Source organism: Eulemur rufifrons, chromosome 24 (assembly GCF_041146395.1).
Source record: "Eulemur rufifrons isolate Redbay chromosome 24, OSU_ERuf_1, whole genome shotgun sequence".
NCBI classification, from domain to species: Eukaryota; Metazoa; Chordata; class Mammalia; order Primates; family Lemuridae; genus Eulemur; species Eulemur rufifrons.
The window spans coordinates 32,534,566-32,554,412 of record NC_091006.1 but is presented as its reverse complement, the minus strand read 5'-3'; the positions used below and the strand labels follow the sequence as shown (position 1 = coordinate 32,554,412).

The window sequence follows — 19,847 nt, the reverse complement described above, 5'->3', positions numbered from 1 at the left end:
TGTTAAAATAACAAGATCAGACATTGATTTTCACATTTAGTTAGCGTTAATTTCATGGAGTTTGATGTTTGTGTATGCACGAGTGTGCTTTTTAACTGACGTCTAACTTCATTTGTGATTACAACTAGCGGGGGAAATAGTTGTTATCAAGTTGTGAGACTGGGTTTTCATCAGGGAAGTTGGATGTTATACTTGAATTGTTGGTCCTCTGCAAGAAAACAGAATGCTTCTCTTGAGTGAATAAGCCAGGGTAATGAGGCGTGAGGGGTTTTATTTCAAAGTGTGTTTTGGTGATGGCATAAATACATAACAGGTTCTGAAATCCAATTACTATATTAAATTTCATCACTTGTTTTTTAGGTATTCCAATAACTGTACCACCTCCAGGTAAAACTTTTTTCATGTTTTCTCCATCATTGTTAATAAACATGAAATTTCAAGCTTATAGTTGCAGGAGGGACAGTGTTGATGGCGGTTAGAATATGGAATAGGCTATTGGGATTTCAAGGTCCTATTTTCAGCTCTGCCTTTGCTTCATTCCAGTTTTGATTAAGATATTTAGTTTTCTTATACCTGTCTTACCCATTTCTGTAGAAATAGAGATTCTGCGAAAATTCTCACCGTATCAATTTGTGAAGAAAACAGTATAGGATATAAAATAAAATTTTTATAAAAAATGTCTTTTCAGACCAATTAATTTTTAATATGATAAAGTGATTATAAGAAAGAGAAGGCTAATTTATCTTGACTTTATTATGGTTTATGATTTTTTTTTACACCCTGCTGGCATAGTTCAACATCATGAGAAAATATCTTCCGAGCCACACAACAATTAGATGGATTGACAGTTAGTCAGGGGTTGTTCTTAGAGTGGTGATTCATTGTTCATTATTGTAATGACGTGATCAGTAGAAGTTTATATGTGGCGTAGTGTTGATTTTTTACATTTTTGTCAGTTACTTGTTTTTATAGTGTAATAGCAAACCTGATAGCAAGTGTGTTTACGGAGTTTAGTGTTAAAAGCCAAGGAGTATAGCGAGAATGAGAGGTGATTATGCTTGGAAGGGGTTGGGTCTAAATTCAGAATGACCTTGATAAACAAATAGTGAAGTTTAGATAGAGTAGGCTAGTATACATATTTAGATGTGGGATAGAGAGTCATTGATTGTGTGTGAATGTGGCTGAACAAGACTTAGGAAAAGTCAAAGAAATTATTGGTGTGTCTTTTTAGTTTAAAAGGCAATGTGGTTGTGAGGCTGTATAAAATAGGATTGTGGACTCTAGCACTAATATGGTAATTGGTAAACTTTGTCCTTTTAGGATGTTTAATAGAGGAGTTAGATCCTAAAAACTGGATACAGTGAAGAGCAGGGTAAACTTGAAATAGTTTTAAGCAGGGCTAAAAATCAATTTAAATGGACCTTTGAGAAGGTTTCAGAGAACTGAAATTCATTTTTCTTTGGAATACCAAACAGGTGGCTTAATGGAAGTGTTTTCCAATAACTAGAAGATAATAGAGAATGTGAGCATGGAATACTTATTGTCCTCATTCAGGACAGTGTGTGAACTGTACTGTGAGAGATTAAATTATATAATTTAATGCATTTCCTGGTAGTGAGGGTTGTGAAAATTTGGAAGGAATTAGTATCATAAGGAATTGATATCATAAGTTGTGGAATCTTCAGATCTTTTGTTGGGATGCTTTATTGCCTGTATGAATTCGAAAGTGTAGAGTAGATTAACTGTTAAGCTCCCTTTTAGCCATATTCTGTGGTATTTCATTTAAGTATTATGCATTATTGAGAATGCAGACCTCATGATATAAAGGTACAAATTATTTTCCTTTGAAACTAATCCAAAAACTACATTATGTGCCTTTCTTTATAAAATAGTTCATTAGGGTTGTGCTATTTAAAATATATTTTATGGTGGATATTCTCAGCCTTGAGCATTTATATATTTACTGGTAAGATTTTATTTATAAATTACACATTTTAAGGAAATTTCTATACATCTAAAACTCTCAAAATATTTTTTTGAAAGGTAAATGCTATTTTATTTGCTTTTCTTCTAAAATACTTCAAGTATAATATATCTGGTGGCAATACTACTACTGTTTTATGTATGGAAAAGGTAAGGCATTGAGATTAACTTTCTCATACTCACAAAATGGGCTGTGTGTGGTGCTGAAAATAAGACCGGGTGTCCTGACTCTTCAGTTTGTGCTGTGCATTAGACCAGACTGTTTATTTAAAGTTTTATTGCTCCAAAAATCTGTTTATAAGTTTGAGCTCCATTTTTTCTGTTCATTATAACATAGAGAAACACATTCACATCCCCACAGAAATTTAGTGATACGCAGCAACTTTGTTTCACTCTTGATATTAAGTGTACATTCTGTTAACTCTCTTTATCTCATGATTGAATGTTTCAGGTTTTCCTCCTCCACCAGGCGCTCCACCTCCATCTCTTATACCAACAATAGAAAGGTAAATCAGTATAGATACTGTAAATTTTTTATCATTGGTAGCCTTTTGGCAGAAGAGTCACATACACATCTTGGTAATGTTTTCAAAGATTTAATTTTATAAACAATAGCACCTGCCTTTTAATTCATAAAGTTAGATCTATGTTAGTTGCTTTTATATAAGCTGTTGGACCTATAGTCTGATAACAAAACAGAGCGAAGAAAACTAAATCATAATATTTTTAAATAGTATCTTGTTTTGATTTATGACATACTGATTTAAAAAAACCCTGGACTGTTCAAAACTTGGCTATAGTCAGTTTTGTGGAAAATACAAACAAAGTACTGGAAATCATGAATAATGCATATCTCTTTGGGGATTAGGGAAGAACAACTATTATTGGACCACAGTAAAGAAAAGCTCTCTTACTCCTTGAAAGCCTGCTGCATTGCACCTCCCACAGAGAAGGATTGGGGGATCCATTCTACATGGCAGTAGCCTTATTTTTTATGCCCTGTGTTTATGGTCTGTGGTAGCTAGAATGCTGTGCTGAAGGGTATTTCCCTCATGGGTGGCAGTACGGTGTTTAGCATAGGCTTTGGAATCACACAGTATTGCTAGACAAGGTTCATACACCTTTTGAAACTCAGTTTTCTTTTTTACCAAAGGGGTTGATAGAGCTATGAAGATTTAAAAAGCTAGTGAATATAAAGCATCAGCATAATTCTTGGCAGATAGAAATCACTGATAAGAGTTATTGTTAAGTCCCTGCCTGTTGAACACATATATTTGTTTTCTCAAAGATCTTAAAAAGTATTATTTGTTGATACTGTCAGTGGGGCTGAACTATTGATTTATAACTATTAAAACAATTTTTAAGACTGAATTTTAAATCTCAAATATTTTATTAGCTTACATGTTTCTATTATTTCACTTATGAGTCAAGCTGAATTGATTGGTTTATTTGTGTTAACACTATCAAGTTCTATTTTTTGTGTAAAATTAGGTGTTAGATTTAATGTTTTTGAAGTTTAAAAGCCTACGTTTTAGTGTTAAAAAATAAAACTACAGAATCATCAATCTTGGTGGTTGAATAAAAGTTACAATTTTGCCTTCATGTTTTTCTATTTGTACCAAACTATTAAAATTCAGAACTTATTTGCAGCAAACATAAAAATACATCTTTTCCTTCAACAGTGGACACTCCTCTGGTTATGATAGTCGTTCTGCACGTGCATTTCCGTATAGCAATGGTGAGTTATTATTATTAGTTGCTTAGATTCAATTTGAGTCAGTAAAGTACTTAAATATTGTTAAAGCAATAAAAACATGCTTTCATGGTTGAAAATAACATCTTACAGAGCAATTTAAAAATATTAACTAAAGCATTAACTGGGTCTGTATATCTATAAGGTTATTTAACAGAATAATTTTCAAGTATTTATCAATTATACTTTTAAAAATTAGTAAGTGATGACACAACAGGGATATTTATACCTTGCCTTTTTCTAAAAGGATTTGTCACCAATTTGTCTTTTGAGTTCACTCTTGACACCTGTATTCCAAGGGCTTCTGATACCACTTGGATCGCTTGATCATTCATTCATCTGTTTTTAAAATGATTTGCATTGCACTAAGTTTTAAGGGTCCACTAAACTGTACATGGTGCCTGCCCTCCTCAGGATTATAGGCTCGTGGGGAAATAGCCAGGTGACAGGAGAAGAGGGTGTCATGGGAGTACAGAGGAGGGACCTTCTCCTCCAGGGGGGTGGAGCAGATGATTTGATTTCCAAGCTCTTCAAAGACATGGGGTGAGCGAGGACATGGAAGGCTTTGTGAACTGAAAGAAGCGTGGTGTGGCTGGAGTGTGGAGAGTATCTGGTCAAGCAGGGCATTGTAGCCATGTTATGGAGTGTGGACTTTATTCAGAGGGCTGTGAGGAGCCAGTGATCTTTATGTGAAATTGCTACTTTTACATTTGAAAAAATCTCCATTCTGGCTACTTACTGTGAGGAAATTGTGGATTTGTAGGGTGAGCAGAAAGGTGGGAGGTGACAGGGATGCCTTCTTGGATCGGGAGAACAATAGAGGAGTGAAAAAACATTTTGTCTCTACTCTTCATAGTTCTTAGTTAGGATGGACCCCTATAACAAAAGGCAGAGTAACAAGAGAAAAATAAGCTTATTAACATGTATACCTCGTCTGTGCAGAGAATACCTGGGAGATGAGTGGTTCTCAAAGAGGTGGCTTAGAAATCTGGTGTATATAAGCATCTCCAACAGAGAATAGCAAATATTTAGATAAGTGACAAGACAAAAGAAAAAGGACTTTGAATCTCTAGGGGTGGCCAATTGTGGAAAAGCTATATGTGTGTGTGTGTGTGTGTGTGTGTGTGTGTGTGTAGAGAGAGAGAGAGAGAATGTCAAGGCTGGTTAGTCAGGTTTGTCGTGTAGTTTCCTCTGATGCCTTCTCCAGGCTGCTGAGGACCTAAAGTTATTTTCAGTGATCACCTTTTGTCCTTTCTGGTAGAGAGGAGAACAGGGACACCTTTACCTTTGTAGATTTATGTCCTGCTTTTAGGTAGCGTTTAGGAGGAAGGGGCCAGAGAGCTTTTCTTATGTCTGATTCTCAGTAGCCTTCAGCTCAGAATAATCCTTCTGTTAAAGAGGCATGTTTGGGGATGGCATGTTCTGGTATCCTATAGAATTAATCCAGGGGAAAAATTGGGATGTCATATACTCAGTCATATACTCAGAGGATGGAAAAAATTGAATGGACTCCAAAGGTATTTATGTGGTAGAATCTGTAAGTCTTGGTGACAGATCAGAAATATTAATAGATAGTAGTTACATACTTCCATTTTTTCCTGTTCATTATAACAGAGAAGCACATTCATATCCCCACAGAAATTGTGGGTTTTAGAGAGAACCCTACATCAGATTAAGAAAATTCCCTTCCTCTCCTCATTTTCCAAGGGCTTTTAAACTATGAATGGATGTTAAGTTTTATCAAAAGCTTTCTGAGATGATCGTAAAAATTGTTTTTCTTTTCTAATCTGCTAATGTGGCACATTATATTTCTGTATTTTTCTAATATTAAGCTACTTTTGATTGAGATAAACCTAACTTGCTCCTAATTGATTATCTTTTTATTTGTTTTAATAAACACTAATTGTTTGCTAATATATATTTAGGATTTTGACATCTAAGTTTGTATGTAAGGTTGGCTCAGGATTTCCCTTTATTTGTACTGTCCTCACCTGGTTTTGGTATGAAGGTTATACCAACCACATGGGATAAGTTAGCGAGTAATCTCTTTTTATTTTTCTGGAAGTTTGTGTATTATAATACCAGAATGGCCTATACCTTATGAATTAGTAAAACCCACCTGTAAAAGGCATCTGGTCTTGTAGGAAGGTTTTAAAGTACTGATTTAATGTCTTTAATAGTTCGGAGGGTATTCAAGATTTCTTTTCTTCTTGAATCAATTTTGTTTGGTAAGTTTTTGGGTTTTGGTTTTTTTTTTTCTTTTAAGGAACTAAACCATTTCAGCTAAGTTTTTAAGTGCATTGGTATAAAGTATATAATATTCTCTTCATTGTTTAATCTCTGCAGGGTCAGTAGTTGTGATCCCTTTTTGGTTCTGATAATGTATATATATGTCGTTTTTTTCTTAATCTTGTCAGAACCTTATCATGTTTTGTTTGTTTTATCTTCAAAAACCAACTTTCAACCTTTTTCTATTATATGGCAGTTTTTTATTTCCTTGATTTCTACTCTTTATTATCTCTCTTCTGTTGGATTATTCTGTCCTTTTTCTAAGTTCTTAAATTGGAAAATTAGCTAATTATTTTCAGTCTTTTCTGATATAGTGTTTTAAGACTAAACTTCCTTCCAGAACAGTTGCATCCCTAAACTTTTGATATGTCATGTTTTTATCTATGTTTAGTTTCTGATGGTTTGAATTGAGGATTTTTTTTGACCCATGAGTTATCAGAAATGTGTTTTTAATTTGAAACGGATGGGGATTTTTTCCTCATAACTTCTAAATTTGACTTCTAACTTAAATTGTATGGTGGTCAGAGAACATGATGTCTGTTACATTCATCCTTTGAAAGTATTTGAATATTTCTGTAAATGTTCCGTATGTTTTTTTGTCATGGGCAGTATTCTATAGTACATCCATTAAATCAACTTTGTTAACAGTGTGTTGCACAGATCTTCTCTATCTGTACTGATTTTTTATGTTTAATCTGCCAGTAATTGGGAGAAGTGTGTTAATCTCCTATGATCATGGTAGATTTTTCTATTTTTACTTGTATTTCTATTAGGTTTTACTCTTTAAAAATTAACGCAATATTGTTAACTACCTTGAAGTTTAAATTTGTTGTGTCTTGGTGAATTGCATTCTCCATATTCATGTAGTCATCCTTTCTTTCCCAGGTAATACTTTTTATATAAGTCTGTTCTGTCATTAATATAGCTGTTCATTTTTGAACTGGAGGTTGTTAGTATTTTCCATGTTTTTTCCCCTTCCAACCTTTCTCTATGTTATTGTGTCTTTTGTATTCAGAATATAGTTAGATTTTTAAAAAGTACAAATCAATATCTATCTTTCAACTGATAAAGTCAATGCATTTTCATTGTTGAGATAATTGAGCTATTTCAACTTAACTCCCCACCCTTTTTAGTAAGTCTTTTTGAATTGACTAAGCTTTTGGTTGATTTTTTTTTTTCCCATATATTGTTTTGAAAGTATAAATTTTATTTTTATTTAGTACTCTTCAAATTTTTTATTCATACTTAACAATATATAAATAAAATTTGAACCCCCTTCTCCATCAATACAGAGACCGTACAACATTAATCTTTCTCTCCTAACTTATATCCTATTGTGGTTTGTTATTTTATTTTTGAAAAAACCTCTACTGTTGGATAATATATTTTGTTTTAATTTGCATATATAATTATCATTTGTTCAGCCATTCTCGTCACAGATCTTTCTAGGGTAAATTTTCTTTTTCCTCTATATCTGATAGAAGTACTTTTGATAAAGTCAATTGGTTATAAGTTTTGCTCATTTTTCATGAATACCATCGCTTTATTCCTAAAATGTGGTCTTATTAAGTACATTTATCTAGGTTGATAGTTATTTTCTCTCAACACTTTGAAGATGTCCCAATGTATTCTGGTTCCTATTTTTAATATTGGGAAGTTTGTATTCAGTCTAATTCTTGTTCCTGTTTACCTTGCATGATGAAGAGTCTTCCTTATATGTTAAGTCTTTTAAGATTCATTCCGGATCTTCCCCCAGTACTGTGGATATTCACAATATGATATTTCTCTTTCCTACTTACAAAATAAATTTGTTAAGATCTAATACCTTTTGGGGGGAGGTTTTAAGTACCATAGCCCTTTGTTTTTAATTATTATGTCTTTTTCTTTAGTTGCCTTTCCCCATCTTCCTGGTTCTGCTCCTTCATGGCCTAGTCTTGTGGACACCAGCAAGCAGTGGGACTATTATGCAAGAAGAGAGAAAGATCGAGATAGAGAAAGAGACAGAGACAGAGAACGAGATCGTGATCGGGACAGAGAAAGAGAACGCACCAGAGAGAGAGAGAGGGAGCGTGATCACAGTCCTACGCCAAGTGTTTTTAACAGGTTTGTTGGGTGTGCAGGAATTTGTACACATGTAGTTTGTACACATACACACTTTCAAATTTATATTTGATGTGAGGAAGTGAATTCCAGTTCACTTGGAAAACAGATGCTTGAAGAGTATTAATGAAATCCATTTGAAAATCATTAAAGATTAGAGGCATCCCATAAAGCAGCAGTCTTCACACGTTTGTTCACCTATGCCTTAAAAAAATTTTTGTACCCCCTCACATCATTCTATTTTGCCATCTAAAGTTTTTTTAATCTAAAGTTTAAGTAGTTGACCAGTGACATAATTTCCAGTGTATTATAAATATTAATATTTTAAAATGTCATTTATTTAAATATATCCAATGGATTAAAAACATAGTGATTTGTCAAACACCATCATCCATTTTTTAAAAAATACATAAATAGATTATCTTTAACAGTTGAAAAATTTTCATTTCTTTCTGTGCTTCTGTACTACTTCCCTTAAAGAATTTTATTCTAATGTAAAAGTTTGGAAATCTTTTTTTTTCTTTTTTCTCTTTTTTTTTAGAAGGAAAGACGTTTATTAATATTTTGCTGGCAAAATCAAGTTTTGAAATCTTAAAAAATTTTTAAATTTTTCCTCTGTGGGCTTCATCTTCAGCATTTTCTTGGCCTTTCTTATAAGGAGTTATCCATTTGTTAACTGCTGATTTGTGGGAAGCATTGTTTCTATAAACTGTAAGCTTCATCATAAACTTGATATTTGTTCTTGCTTCGATTTTCGCAGAATTTATGTTGCTCTGATAGGGGCTCTTTTCAAACTGCTGTGTTATCCTTCTTAGTGCCTCAAACTAGATCCTTGTTTAGACATATCTACCACGTTTGTACAAGTTTATTTTGGTATAAAAAATTTTTGAAATCCATGCTTAGTTTTTTTATAATATGCATTTTCATGAATTTTTTGAAGATCCCTCATATTGTCAAGCTATGACAGGTTGGCATCTTAAAACTGTACCAAAAAAGAATGCACAAGAAGGAACTGAAAAAGATTTATTAATCCCTTTTCCTTCCTTTAGCTCCTCATATGACTTATACATTGTAATACCTTAATAAAAATTTACTGACCAAATAAGTAAACAACAGCACGGTAAGTGTATATGGCTGTGCTTGCATAGTGGGACGTGTGCTGTTGACTGTAGCCACTTAAAGGCATGATTAAGTTCAAGGGCATGACTTTCCAGAAAGTTGAATTGTTTCTAATGTAGTGAAAATGTACATTCTAGAGATCAGAGCTATCTCAAATATATTCATCTTCATAAGTAAGGAACTTAATGCAAAACTTGATAAGAAAGAAGAGTAAAATAAATGGCTTTGCCTAGAACGCGTAAGTTTTCTTTGCTTTAATATGTTGTTCATAGGAGATTCGAGACTAAATTCTGATTGTTCTATTTCATATACATGTACAGATGTTACTGAAATTTTATTGAAAACTTAAAAGCATTGATGGTAAAACCATGTTTGATTTTCAGGTTGCTGAGCTGTAGGGTGTTACCTAAATTTGACTAAATGTTTCAGGCCAGAGAGACAAAGAGTGATGGAATTTTGTGTTGTTCTGAATTATCTGGATAAAAAAGTATACTTATACTTCACTTGGATTTTCCAGAGTAAAGGGCAGTTGCTTCTGAAGACTGACATTTTAGCAATATAGCATGTAGTATGTGTTGTGTTACAAATTACAGACCAGTTTCAACATCTGTTTTTTAAGCAGCTTAATTGTGAACCAGAAAGAAGGCTGGTCATTCTCGGATGTTTGAAATGAGCTCTAATGATTTCCAGGCCCAGAGAAACCTTTGTGCTATAGCCACTTATCAGAAAGGGGGACAGGTCTTTATATTTTTGTGTAGGCTTAAATCTTCCACCAGCTGTTGTAAGGTTCTCATCGTATGGCTGCCTCCAGAATCTAAAGGCCCCAAAGCTAACAAGAGTTGGTTTTAGGGTAAGAGGGAAAAGAGAGGGTTACAGATTACAAATTATGAGATAATTGGCCTTGAGTTATTTTTATGTAAATCTATTTGGAGTCATTACAAAGAGAACCTTATTTTTTGAGAGGAGTTAACAATAATAATCATTTGCTATGGTGCTAGTGTCTTCTATGTCAGTCCAATGTCTGCGTATTTTGTATGGTTAGTGTAGAGATTGTTTTGATGTCAGTTTTTCAGGTTTATACCTATTGGATGAGTGTATTCTTTCTCTAATTGATACACCAAAGGTTTAAGAACCTTTATCTGTTTTCTACCTTGTAGCATTTATTTTTAGAATCTTAACTGTGTCTCCAAGGTTTTCCAAATTATGTAAGAATATTGGTTAGAAATCTTGGCCAGGCGAGGTGGTTCAGACCTGTAATCTCAGCACTTTGGGAGGCCAAGGCAGGAGGATCACTTGAGCTCAGGAGTTCTAGACTAGCCTGGGCAACATAGCAAGACCCATCTCTACAAAGCATACAAAAATAATATATGAGAGATTTTGACTTACTAAAATTAGCTGGCATGCACCTGTGGTCTCAGCTACACAGGAGGCGGAGGTGAAAGGATCACTTGAGCCCAGGAGTTTGAGGCTGCAGTGAGCTATGATTGGACTTACTGCATTCCAGCCTGGGTGCTAAAGCAAGATCCTGTCTCTAAAAAAAAAACAAATCTGAGACATAAAAAATGTGCCTTTAAAAGTAGCCAAAAAAAGAAAAAAAATGAAGCTGCTGTTTAAAATCAGTTGCAGATCCTACTTTTTCAAGAAAAGTATTGTTATATAAAATCTCAGATTACCCTATAACTATGAAAACAGAACAAAATTGGTCATTTGACATGATGTGTAATTATCATATATTTTATATTCATAGATCTGGTACTAATTTGGGAACAAGCATTGTTTTCCTTTCACTTCAACAAATATTTTTTCCCCACCTGTTCTGTACAAGATGCTAACACGGGGCCTGGGTTTGGACTTCAGATCACCTCTTCTGGTACAGTTTGAAATCATTTCAAATTGACCATCCAGTTGTTAAGTAAATTTGTTTGTATTTCCATTTCAGTGATGAAGAGCGATACAGATACAGGGAATATGCAGAAAGAGGCTACGAGCGTCACCGCGCCAGTCGGGAGAAGGAAGAGCGGCATAGAGAAAGGCGACACCGAGAGAAGGAGGAAACCAGACACAAGTCATCTCGAAGGTTTGCTCTTTAATAATCAATTTAAAGCTGCGAGAGAAATCTATTTAACTTCAGGAAGGAAAAGCAAACGTTTCCAAATAACCAGTAGGACATGTGGGTTCCTAATCGGAAGGTTCAGAGTAACTATTGAAAATAGGTGCTTCCTCATGAGACTTCAGCAAAGATTTTTAAATCTAACAAGACTACGTGTAATATTCCCAAACAAAAAGTGGCAGAGACTATCAGATTTTGACTTATTATCTCTTTGGCCTATGAAGCAGTCTTTAATAGTAACTGTTATTAAAGTAATGGTTGGTCTAATTAAAGAAAATTTAGGGCCTTGTAGTCTCAGAAAAATTTAATACTAATTTTAATGCTGTTTGCTGAAAGTCAACCCTGTGAAGTTTTCCTGTTCTGATGTATCACTTCAGTTTCTAATTTGTAAGCAGTCTTTAGAATAAAATATATAGGCACCGGGAATCTGGGATAGTATCAGTGAAGACGACCCTATATGTAAACATAATCTCTGTATAGAAGTCACATAACTGATTACTCCCCAAAATGTGTGTGAGAAAAAGCATGGATTAGGTTATTTTAAACCCAGAGTTATATTGAGAATTTATTTACTGTGGGTTGATTTTTGTCACTAATTAAACATTTTTAAACAGAACACACCTTTCCTTTCTTTCAGTAATAGTAGACGTCGCCATGAAAGTGAAGAAGGAGACAGTCACAGAAGACACAAGCACAAAAAGTCTAAAAGGAGCAAAGAAGGAAAAGAAGCTGGCAGTGAGCCTGCCCCCGAGCAGGAGGGCACCGAAGCTGCCCCTGCAGAATAGGCACGGGTTGCCCTTTTGTGTATATTAGTACCAGACACACAGCTACTCTAAATCTTGTTATTTTTCTGGATAATGTTTAAGAAATTTACCTTTAATCTTGTTCTGTTAGTATGAAAAGTTAACTTTTTTTCAAAATAAAAGAGTAAATTTTTCATGTTAAGTTAAAGATCTTTGTCTTGTAATATTTAAAAAATAAAAATACAGCAAAGACTTTATATCCAAGAAAGTCATGTGAGTGAGTCACTGAGGGAACCTGAAGAGCTGTTTCGCTGTGTGCATACACAGTATCTGAGAAAGGTCAAGGCTTCACCGCGGCTACCGTCTGCTTGTTAACCGGTCTCACGAGAGGCTGCTCTGCAGAAGGCATCGAAGGGCCCCTCTGAGTCTAGTATTTATCATTACTGCTGGGGAACTCTCGCTTAGCAAAGTAAAGGACTTATGCACATTTTTGATATCATAACTTTTTGACAGCAGGTTTTCAGTGTTCTGAATTTGGGTTCCTGGGGAAACTAAATTGGGTACTTTTATGTCCAAATTAATAAGATCTATAAGGCATTTATTTGGGTGGCCGCTGTGAAATAACTTGCCCTTGGGGTAGTTTCTAGCAGGCACGTGTTCCAACACTCATGCTGTGATACAAATTTGCATCGCTCGTGGCCATCTCTGAGCCAGGGTCAAGTCGGTTTGGCCTTTCTTGCTGCATTTTCCAGGGCTCGTGGGTAGGACAGCACGTGGAGTTTTTTACAGTTACTGTTGTGAAAAAAAAAGATGTAGATTAGTCATTTCTCACTAAGAAAACACAAGTTTATAATTCTCTGAGCATTTTTAGGGATAACCCTAGGAGGTATTTGTCAGTAATGGTAACAAATAACATGGTATTTGGAAGAATTACTTAATAGGATCTTTTAAATGGTGGTAATAATAGTAAATACAACATCACATACTGAAAGACAACTGTAATTTTTGAAAAATATTTATTTCTCGTTTGATGAAAGGAACATTTCTCAGCAATGCATTTTTAAAAACCTTTTGGCTTTAAATTAAGAATTCACCCTTTGCAGACCTCAGCACATGCCAAATGTTTAATTTAAATCGATTTGAATTCAGGGGGGCATACGAATCATTTTAGCTGTCGAAGGGCTTTTTATCAAATAGAAAATTATAAAGTTAAAGTTGTGGAGTAATGAGAAATCCTCCACACTGAATAAAATCTATTAGCTTTTGTTTTTCAGAATCATTTTCTGAGGTCTGACTGGCTTTCGTCAGATCATACTTTTCCTGACATTTTTACAATGTATTATTTACATATAAAAATTGACAAGATAAATACATTGTTTCAACTTAGCCCATTTGTGATTTTTCTGACCCATCATTGATTCTATAAAAAAGTGCCAGGCCAAGAAACAATAGTGAGAGTTATTCTTCCTCTAAGTTCTTTCAGCATCCTTGCCAAGCTAGCATGGATCATTCCCGAGGTACTTCTCCCGTTGACAGCCAGAAGAATATCACCACATCTAACAAAACAAAAGAAGATGATTATTTTAATCCACAGCTGAAATCAATGCAAGTTTATTTTGGTGATACCAGTTTTTGCTACATCTGGCCATTTAAATTACATGACTTCTAATTTAGATATTTCCTCTACTCAGAATCTCCAAACTCACTATCCATTCAGCTTGTGTTAGAAGGGATGCTAAAAGTATAGGAAGTTTGTACTGTGAGACCGAGTGTGTAAACTGTTTTGGATTCCTTAGAAATGGACAAAAGTACAATAGATAACATGCCTTATTTCAAATGGGGCCAAGGTTTTGTATGGTAAAATATTTGAATATCAATTTTTTGTTAAGTAGTCATTATTACCTAATTCTTCCATCATTGTATGCTGGTGTTCCTTCCACAATGGATTTGATAAAAAAAGGTTTGTTCCCATTGTATTCTTCATAACCTCCTACAATGCAGAAGCCCAGACTTCCAGCTGTGTTTCTTCGTAATATAACATCTTTACAGTTATACAAGTACCTGAAATAGAATGTAATCAGTGTATATGCACAGTTTAATTATTTGTGAATAATTATTGTGATTCGTCTCCCATTCCTTTTAGTGTTTTTTTTGTTTTGTTTTTTTTTTAAGGTTAAGTGGCACTGGATATAGGTCCCATTCAAAATGGTATCATAGCTTGGTGATCTTTGTGCTATTAGCTGACTTTTTGTAATTAAAGCTGTTTCCCATAGCTGAAAACCCTTTAAAAAAAACTACCGGGAAAGATAATTTTGGCTGAAAGACAACTTCATACTTTTTTGTATGAGGAAGAAAGTTGGATATGCATAAATCCTTACTGATGAACCAAATTCAAACATACTTACGGATATCATATTTTACTTATAGACAAATAATTTTAACGAAGGCAAAAATCCTTTGAATAAATGATCTCAATGAAAAAAATTTAAATCTAACCCTAATTTGTGGAAGTTTTATTGACCTTTGAAAAATAGTAGTTTATACCCTAAGGTCTGCGTTTTGATAGGTTATAGAGAAGCACGCAGGCATAAAGTGAACGGAAACTGAGGTACATTTAAAGCTTACAATTCCTATAGGAGGAATTTATAAAAGGAATGGGAGAAGGAAAGACCACAGTTCTGTAAATGAGTAGAATCCTCAGCTAAAGTGGAAAATGAGATTGAAGAAATTCTTTTATTCAGTGGCCAATGGATCAGTGTTCCTGAACAGGTACAGGTAACAGTTACCACAGGTGTGTCGGGAGCCGATTTTACCCCCTGGACCACCGTATGTGTCGCTGTGGTCCAGGGGCTAGTCTGAAAGGAAATGAGCATTCTCATGTTGGTGAAAATCAAGATATGGCTGTTTTGTTTATAAACTGTACCTTAAAATATTCTTTAACTGCTTTTTTAAAGCCAATAAAAAGTCTCTTGTAAAATGTTAAGTGACGAAGTTGGCCATTACATTTGTTACTGACCTTGCTAATCGATGTAACTTTTTTCATGATGTTGCTGACTCTGACTTGAAATAAAACAAACTTTGGGGTTCCTTTGGCGCATACCTTTAAAATGCAGTGCTAGAATTCAGCTCTACCCAGTTTTGTATCTGTTGGCATACATATACATCATTTATAACATTGTTTCTTTCACTGAAATGATAGCTGAAAAGTATCAATTTCATTAGATGAAAAAAAAAAGTTTTATTGTAAAAAATACTTATCTGCTGTATTTCACAGTAAATCTTGATTCCAAGTAGTAAATTCAGCTGCTAGGAGGTGTGGTGCGTCAGATACCACATTTTACATAATGGTTCGCTGACTGCTCATGTATAAAATAGGTAATTAATTGGCTTTTCCCCAAACACCAAAGCATTATGTTACCTCCGGGAGGCTGTGTGCCCCATCTTTTGGAGAAAGTAGGTAAAGAATTAGATGATGGATATCCAAGGTCATGACCAAGTATCTGTCTTCACATTTCCTAGTTGTGAGTCTTTCAAATATATTAATATAAATGAGTACATAGAGCAATACTTGAAACTGTTGGTGTTTCTCATTCTTTTGACCATTGTGTTTTTTTCATTAAGTATCTCAAACCTTAAATTGACTCTTACTGGGTATTTTATTTTTCATATGGGCAAGCTATGAACCTAACTATCTAAAACTTGACATGTTCTAGTATAAAATTTTTCAACCTAATATTAAGTTACAAGTATGTCTATTTTCCTAGCCTCTATGATACGGAAGACAGGTATCTGCTTGGATTATCTTCCAGCAGATGTTTATTATAGAGTGTACACCATGCACTAGGCACTTAGATACACTGGTGAACAAAACACAACCACCCCTCCCCTCCTGCAGCATCCATTCAAGTAGGCATGTCACCAGTTTGATTTCAGGTAGAGTGTTTTCCTTTAGTTGTGTTGAGTAACTTGATTGTAGCATTGAGAACTCAGTGTGTTAAGCCCTTTCAAAGTCAGACCTTGGTTAGTTGGGACTGATGGACTTTTTCTTCCTTAAGTGGAATCATTTCACTCCCCACTGGGAAATGTGGCGCCTATTTTTGATCAGTGACCTTTGAGATATTAAAGTGACTTTAAACTCTGAATGTAAATGTGAGCTTTTTTTCCTATTCTAAACTCACTCTGTAAATTTAGGCCTAATCAAAGATGATCTGGCATGGCATAAGGAATAGCGGGGAGTTTGGTCATTTTTCCCTACAAGAAAATTATGGGTACTTGAAGAATGGTGAAGTCTTGAGCTGTTAAGAAGCTAAAGTTTTTCTAAACTTTCCATATAATACCCTTATATGCCAGTTTCAGTAAACATTCCAGAACACCGTCTGACCTTGAGCTAGGGCTGGGCAATACTAAGAAAACAGAGGCATCGGCTCTTTCCTGGAGAAAAACACGGTTCAGCATTAGAAAATAAAATGAGGGCATCAACCAAAGCCCGTCATGAGATCTTATTTTTTCCCGATTTGAATTCTTTAAAACTTGTCGTTGCTATTATAAATGGTGTTAGAATAGCAGAGGTCGGAAAGACAGTGGATGTGTAGGATGTTTTGAACTCGTCATGAAATTAAATCTATAACCAGTATTCAAACTTTTACAAATGTTCCCTTATTATTTTAAGTCCTGTGTTCAGAAAGGCTTACCTTCTTGGCCCCGATTTACACATAACTGTTACTATTAACTTAATAGATTCCAGCGAGTCATTTAGAGCTTCCTACTGTGACTAACTTAGCATTCACTCCAGCTTCTGGATCAGATGCCGCTTAGTTTACAGTGAAGGGCCACCTTTTATTTCTTTACTTCCAGTTTAGTGCAAACTAATACTTAAAAAATGAATTTCTAGAAAAATGAAATCTTAAGGCATACAAAAATAACCCACATTTTTATCGCATTTAAAAAATACAATCAAGAACATAAAAGGAAAAAGGATTACTACTTCCTCAACAATGACAGCTGCAAAACTAAGCTCTATAAGGTAAGTAAAAGAGGCATGAACTTTATCTTCACTTTAAAAAAAAGTATTTCTGAATTCATTTCAATTGTTTTCAGAAAAGGTGTATCTTGATCTTGACAAAAATCCAGTGAAACTTGATTCACCATCCAGAAACAGGATATTTACTTCCCTAATTTAGCTAATAATGGTAAACTACATGTTTAAAGCAGGTTTGATTCAAAACTTAAATGATCATAAAAATAACCTTTAAAAAATAATCTTACAGTCTCAGATTTTTATACGTGTTTTGGTTACAGCTAAAAAGTTACCCTTAAAATATCATAGGTTGTAACGGGGGTCCTGTTGTGCCTGAGAAGTATACAGCCCACACAACATAACACTCGCCATGCGAATTCAACAACGTCCTGTTCAACAAGAGGAGTTTACTGATCGTACGCTTGAATGATGAAGCAATGTCAAATGGCTATAAGAGTTTCTAAATAATCTCAATTTCTATCCTTACTGCAGACCAACGATACACAGATTGTGGATCAGCATTAGTCTGCTGCCCACTGCTCTACACCATGTTTGAAGATGTAAATTATACAACAAATATTACACATTTCTTTTAAAAGAGTTATTAAAGAAGAAAGTTTTATCTGGGTGCAATGGCTCAACACCTATAATCCTAGCACTTTGGGAGGCTGAGAAGGGAGGATCGCCTGAGCCCAGGAGTTCGAAACTAACCTGGGCAACATGACAAGCCTGTCTCTACAAAAAATTTTTTTGAAAGTTAGCTAGGCGCAGTGGCACGTGCCTGTAGGCCCAGCTACTAAGGAGGCTGAGGCAGGAGGATCGCTCGAGCCCAGGAGTTAGAGGTCATAGTGAGCTACAATCTCACCACTACACTCCAGCCTGGGCAACAGAGTGAGACTATCTAAAAAAAAAAAATAAATAAATAAATAAATAAAAAATAAGTAGAAGAAAGTTTTGGACTAAGATTCTGCCTCAACCGGAGGATAAATTAAAAATTCTCTTAGGTACATTTCTTTATAGTAGTTCTTACCCTCATGGTCCATATCTGTGTCATTACCAACAGATTACTACCCCTAAATCTCCCTTGCAAGCATCCCACTCTGATCCTGACCTCCAGTCTTTCCAGATCGTGACCTTGGCGCCCCATCCCAACAGATTCCTGATTCCGTCTGGACTGAATGCCTGCTTTGGGCTCGGTGGTTAGGAGACACCTCTAAGTAAAAGACATTTAGTCCACAACCTGAACAGCAAGAAGTAGCCACCCACGTGAAGTGTGGCAGAGTATTTCAGGCAAAGACAACCTGGAGTTTTGTGAAATTTAATAGAAAATAGAATATTAACTAAATGAGACATCACAAGCAGAACAGAAAGATGAAGTAACATGTGCTTCAGCTAATCAATAAGAGGGTCAGAACTAGATATGACATCTTAAGTTTCTCTTCTAGGGGTTTTTCCGTTACATACTTTTACAGCCTCTTATTCTTGAAATTCTATTCAAGTGCGGTATGCCAACTTGTCCGTAATAAAACTTCTCCTTTTGAAATATTTTGAAGCATTCTTAAGACAAACCACCATCCAAGTAGGTCTCTTCTGTTTATTCTCTGGTTTCCACGTTTCCTTAGCACCCACTGTATACAATTCCAGATTACATACAGTATCTCAAACTGGATTCTCTCTGAAGCAAATCAAGAGTTCAGGAATCTGTGAAATCCAAGTCACGGCAGAAGCAGCGAGTTGTGAAACCAGGACACGGTGTACTGGGATCCACTCCCTAATCTGACCGCGGTGTCCCCCTGGGCTCCACTGTTTTAGAAAAGGCAGATAACGCCAGAGTATCTATAGTTGTTTATTTTGTATAATTGAAACTTATTTTTGATACTTCCTTGGCAAGGTCTCTTACTATGTTAATTTTAGGTGAGAATTGAACTGTACTAGTTGCAAAAGACTGCGCCAGTGCCCAAGGGTGAACTGGCTGTTCTTTAGAGAGTTCATCAGAGGAGAGAGCCAGACATTACTACCTGATAAAGAGAACTAGAGAGCATAACTGATGCGTGGAAAACATCCCAAACTGAACGAACTCCAAGGTAACACAGCCGTGCAGTGAAGGACTGCTTACGGGCTGTGGTGTCCAGCTTCACCTCGCAACACTGAAGAGTCCCTAGTCAGCTTCCCCCCTGCTCTCCCTACCCAAGCAGCCACCTCTCTGCTTCTCTCTCTCTCTCCTCTTCCCCGATCACTCACAGGTTCTAGACACACAGTCCTTTCTGCCATTCCGGGCTACGCCAACTTCGTTCCCACCTTAGGGCTCTTGTGTTAACCGTTCTCCCTGTCACGCTTCACATGGCTGGCGACTTCCTGCTATTCAGGTCGCGGACTCAATGTCATCTCTTTACGGGCCCTTCCCCAACCACCTTGCCAGGAGCAGGCGTTCAGTCCAGATGGAACAAAACATCTGCTGGGAGGGGGCACCAAGTACCCGATCTGGAAAGACCAGAGGTGAGGATCAGAGTGGGATGCTGGAACAGGTCTGGGGCCAGCACTGAGGGCCCACCTGGAGGTGGTGACCACAAACTTAAAGGATATCAGTTATCTGATTTTTACCAGCAGTGTGCTAAGACCTTCCTTTAGGCTTGGAGAAAATGTACACAGTTAGGTAACTCTGGGGATTGTGTTTTTGCCAGGTTAGTCCAGTAGGACAATGGAGTAAAAAAGTAGGAAATCTGATTCTTAAAA

At 35.6% G+C, this 19,847-nt stretch overlaps 2 protein-coding genes across 49 annotated transcripts in view; one reads left to right on the top strand and one right to left on the bottom strand.

The window, feature by feature from the left end:
• FIP1L1 (factor interacting with PAPOLA and CPSF1) overlaps positions 1 to 13,486 on the top strand; it is a 64,983-nt gene extending 51,497 nt beyond the window's left edge. For 15 of the 47 annotated variants that reach the window (XM_069457647.1, XM_069457648.1, XM_069457629.1 and 12 more), the window contains 5 exons: positions 2,435 to 2,489; positions 3,666 to 3,721; positions 7,915 to 8,128; positions 11,184 to 11,321; positions 11,992 to 13,486. In XM_069457647.1, the coding sequence (XP_069313748.1) occupies positions 2,435 to 2,489; positions 3,666 to 3,721; positions 7,915 to 8,128; positions 11,184 to 11,321; positions 11,992 to 12,139 (611 nt within the window). In that variant the 3' untranslated portion in view covers positions 12,140 to 13,486. Of the gene's footprint in view, positions 1 to 360; positions 388 to 2,434; positions 2,490 to 3,665; positions 3,722 to 7,914; positions 8,138 to 11,183; positions 11,322 to 11,991 lie in introns of all 47 variants that reach the window. The other 32 variants (XM_069457643.1, XM_069457624.1, XM_069457641.1 and 29 more) reach the window with 8 other exon arrangements.
• Positions 13,487 to 13,508: 22 nt separating this feature from the next.
• LNX1 (ligand of numb-protein X 1) overlaps positions 13,509 to 19,847 on the bottom strand; it is a 91,424-nt gene continuing 85,085 nt past the window's right edge. For both annotated transcript variants that reach the window (XM_069457601.1, XM_069457602.1), the window contains exons 9-10: positions 14,000 to 14,158; positions 13,509 to 13,653 (exon numbers count right to left, since the gene is read on the bottom strand). In XM_069457601.1, the coding sequence (XP_069313702.1) occupies positions 13,518 to 13,653; positions 14,000 to 14,158 (295 nt within the window). In that variant the 3' untranslated portion in view covers positions 13,509 to 13,517. The remainder of the gene's footprint in view (positions 13,654 to 13,999; positions 14,159 to 19,847) is intronic.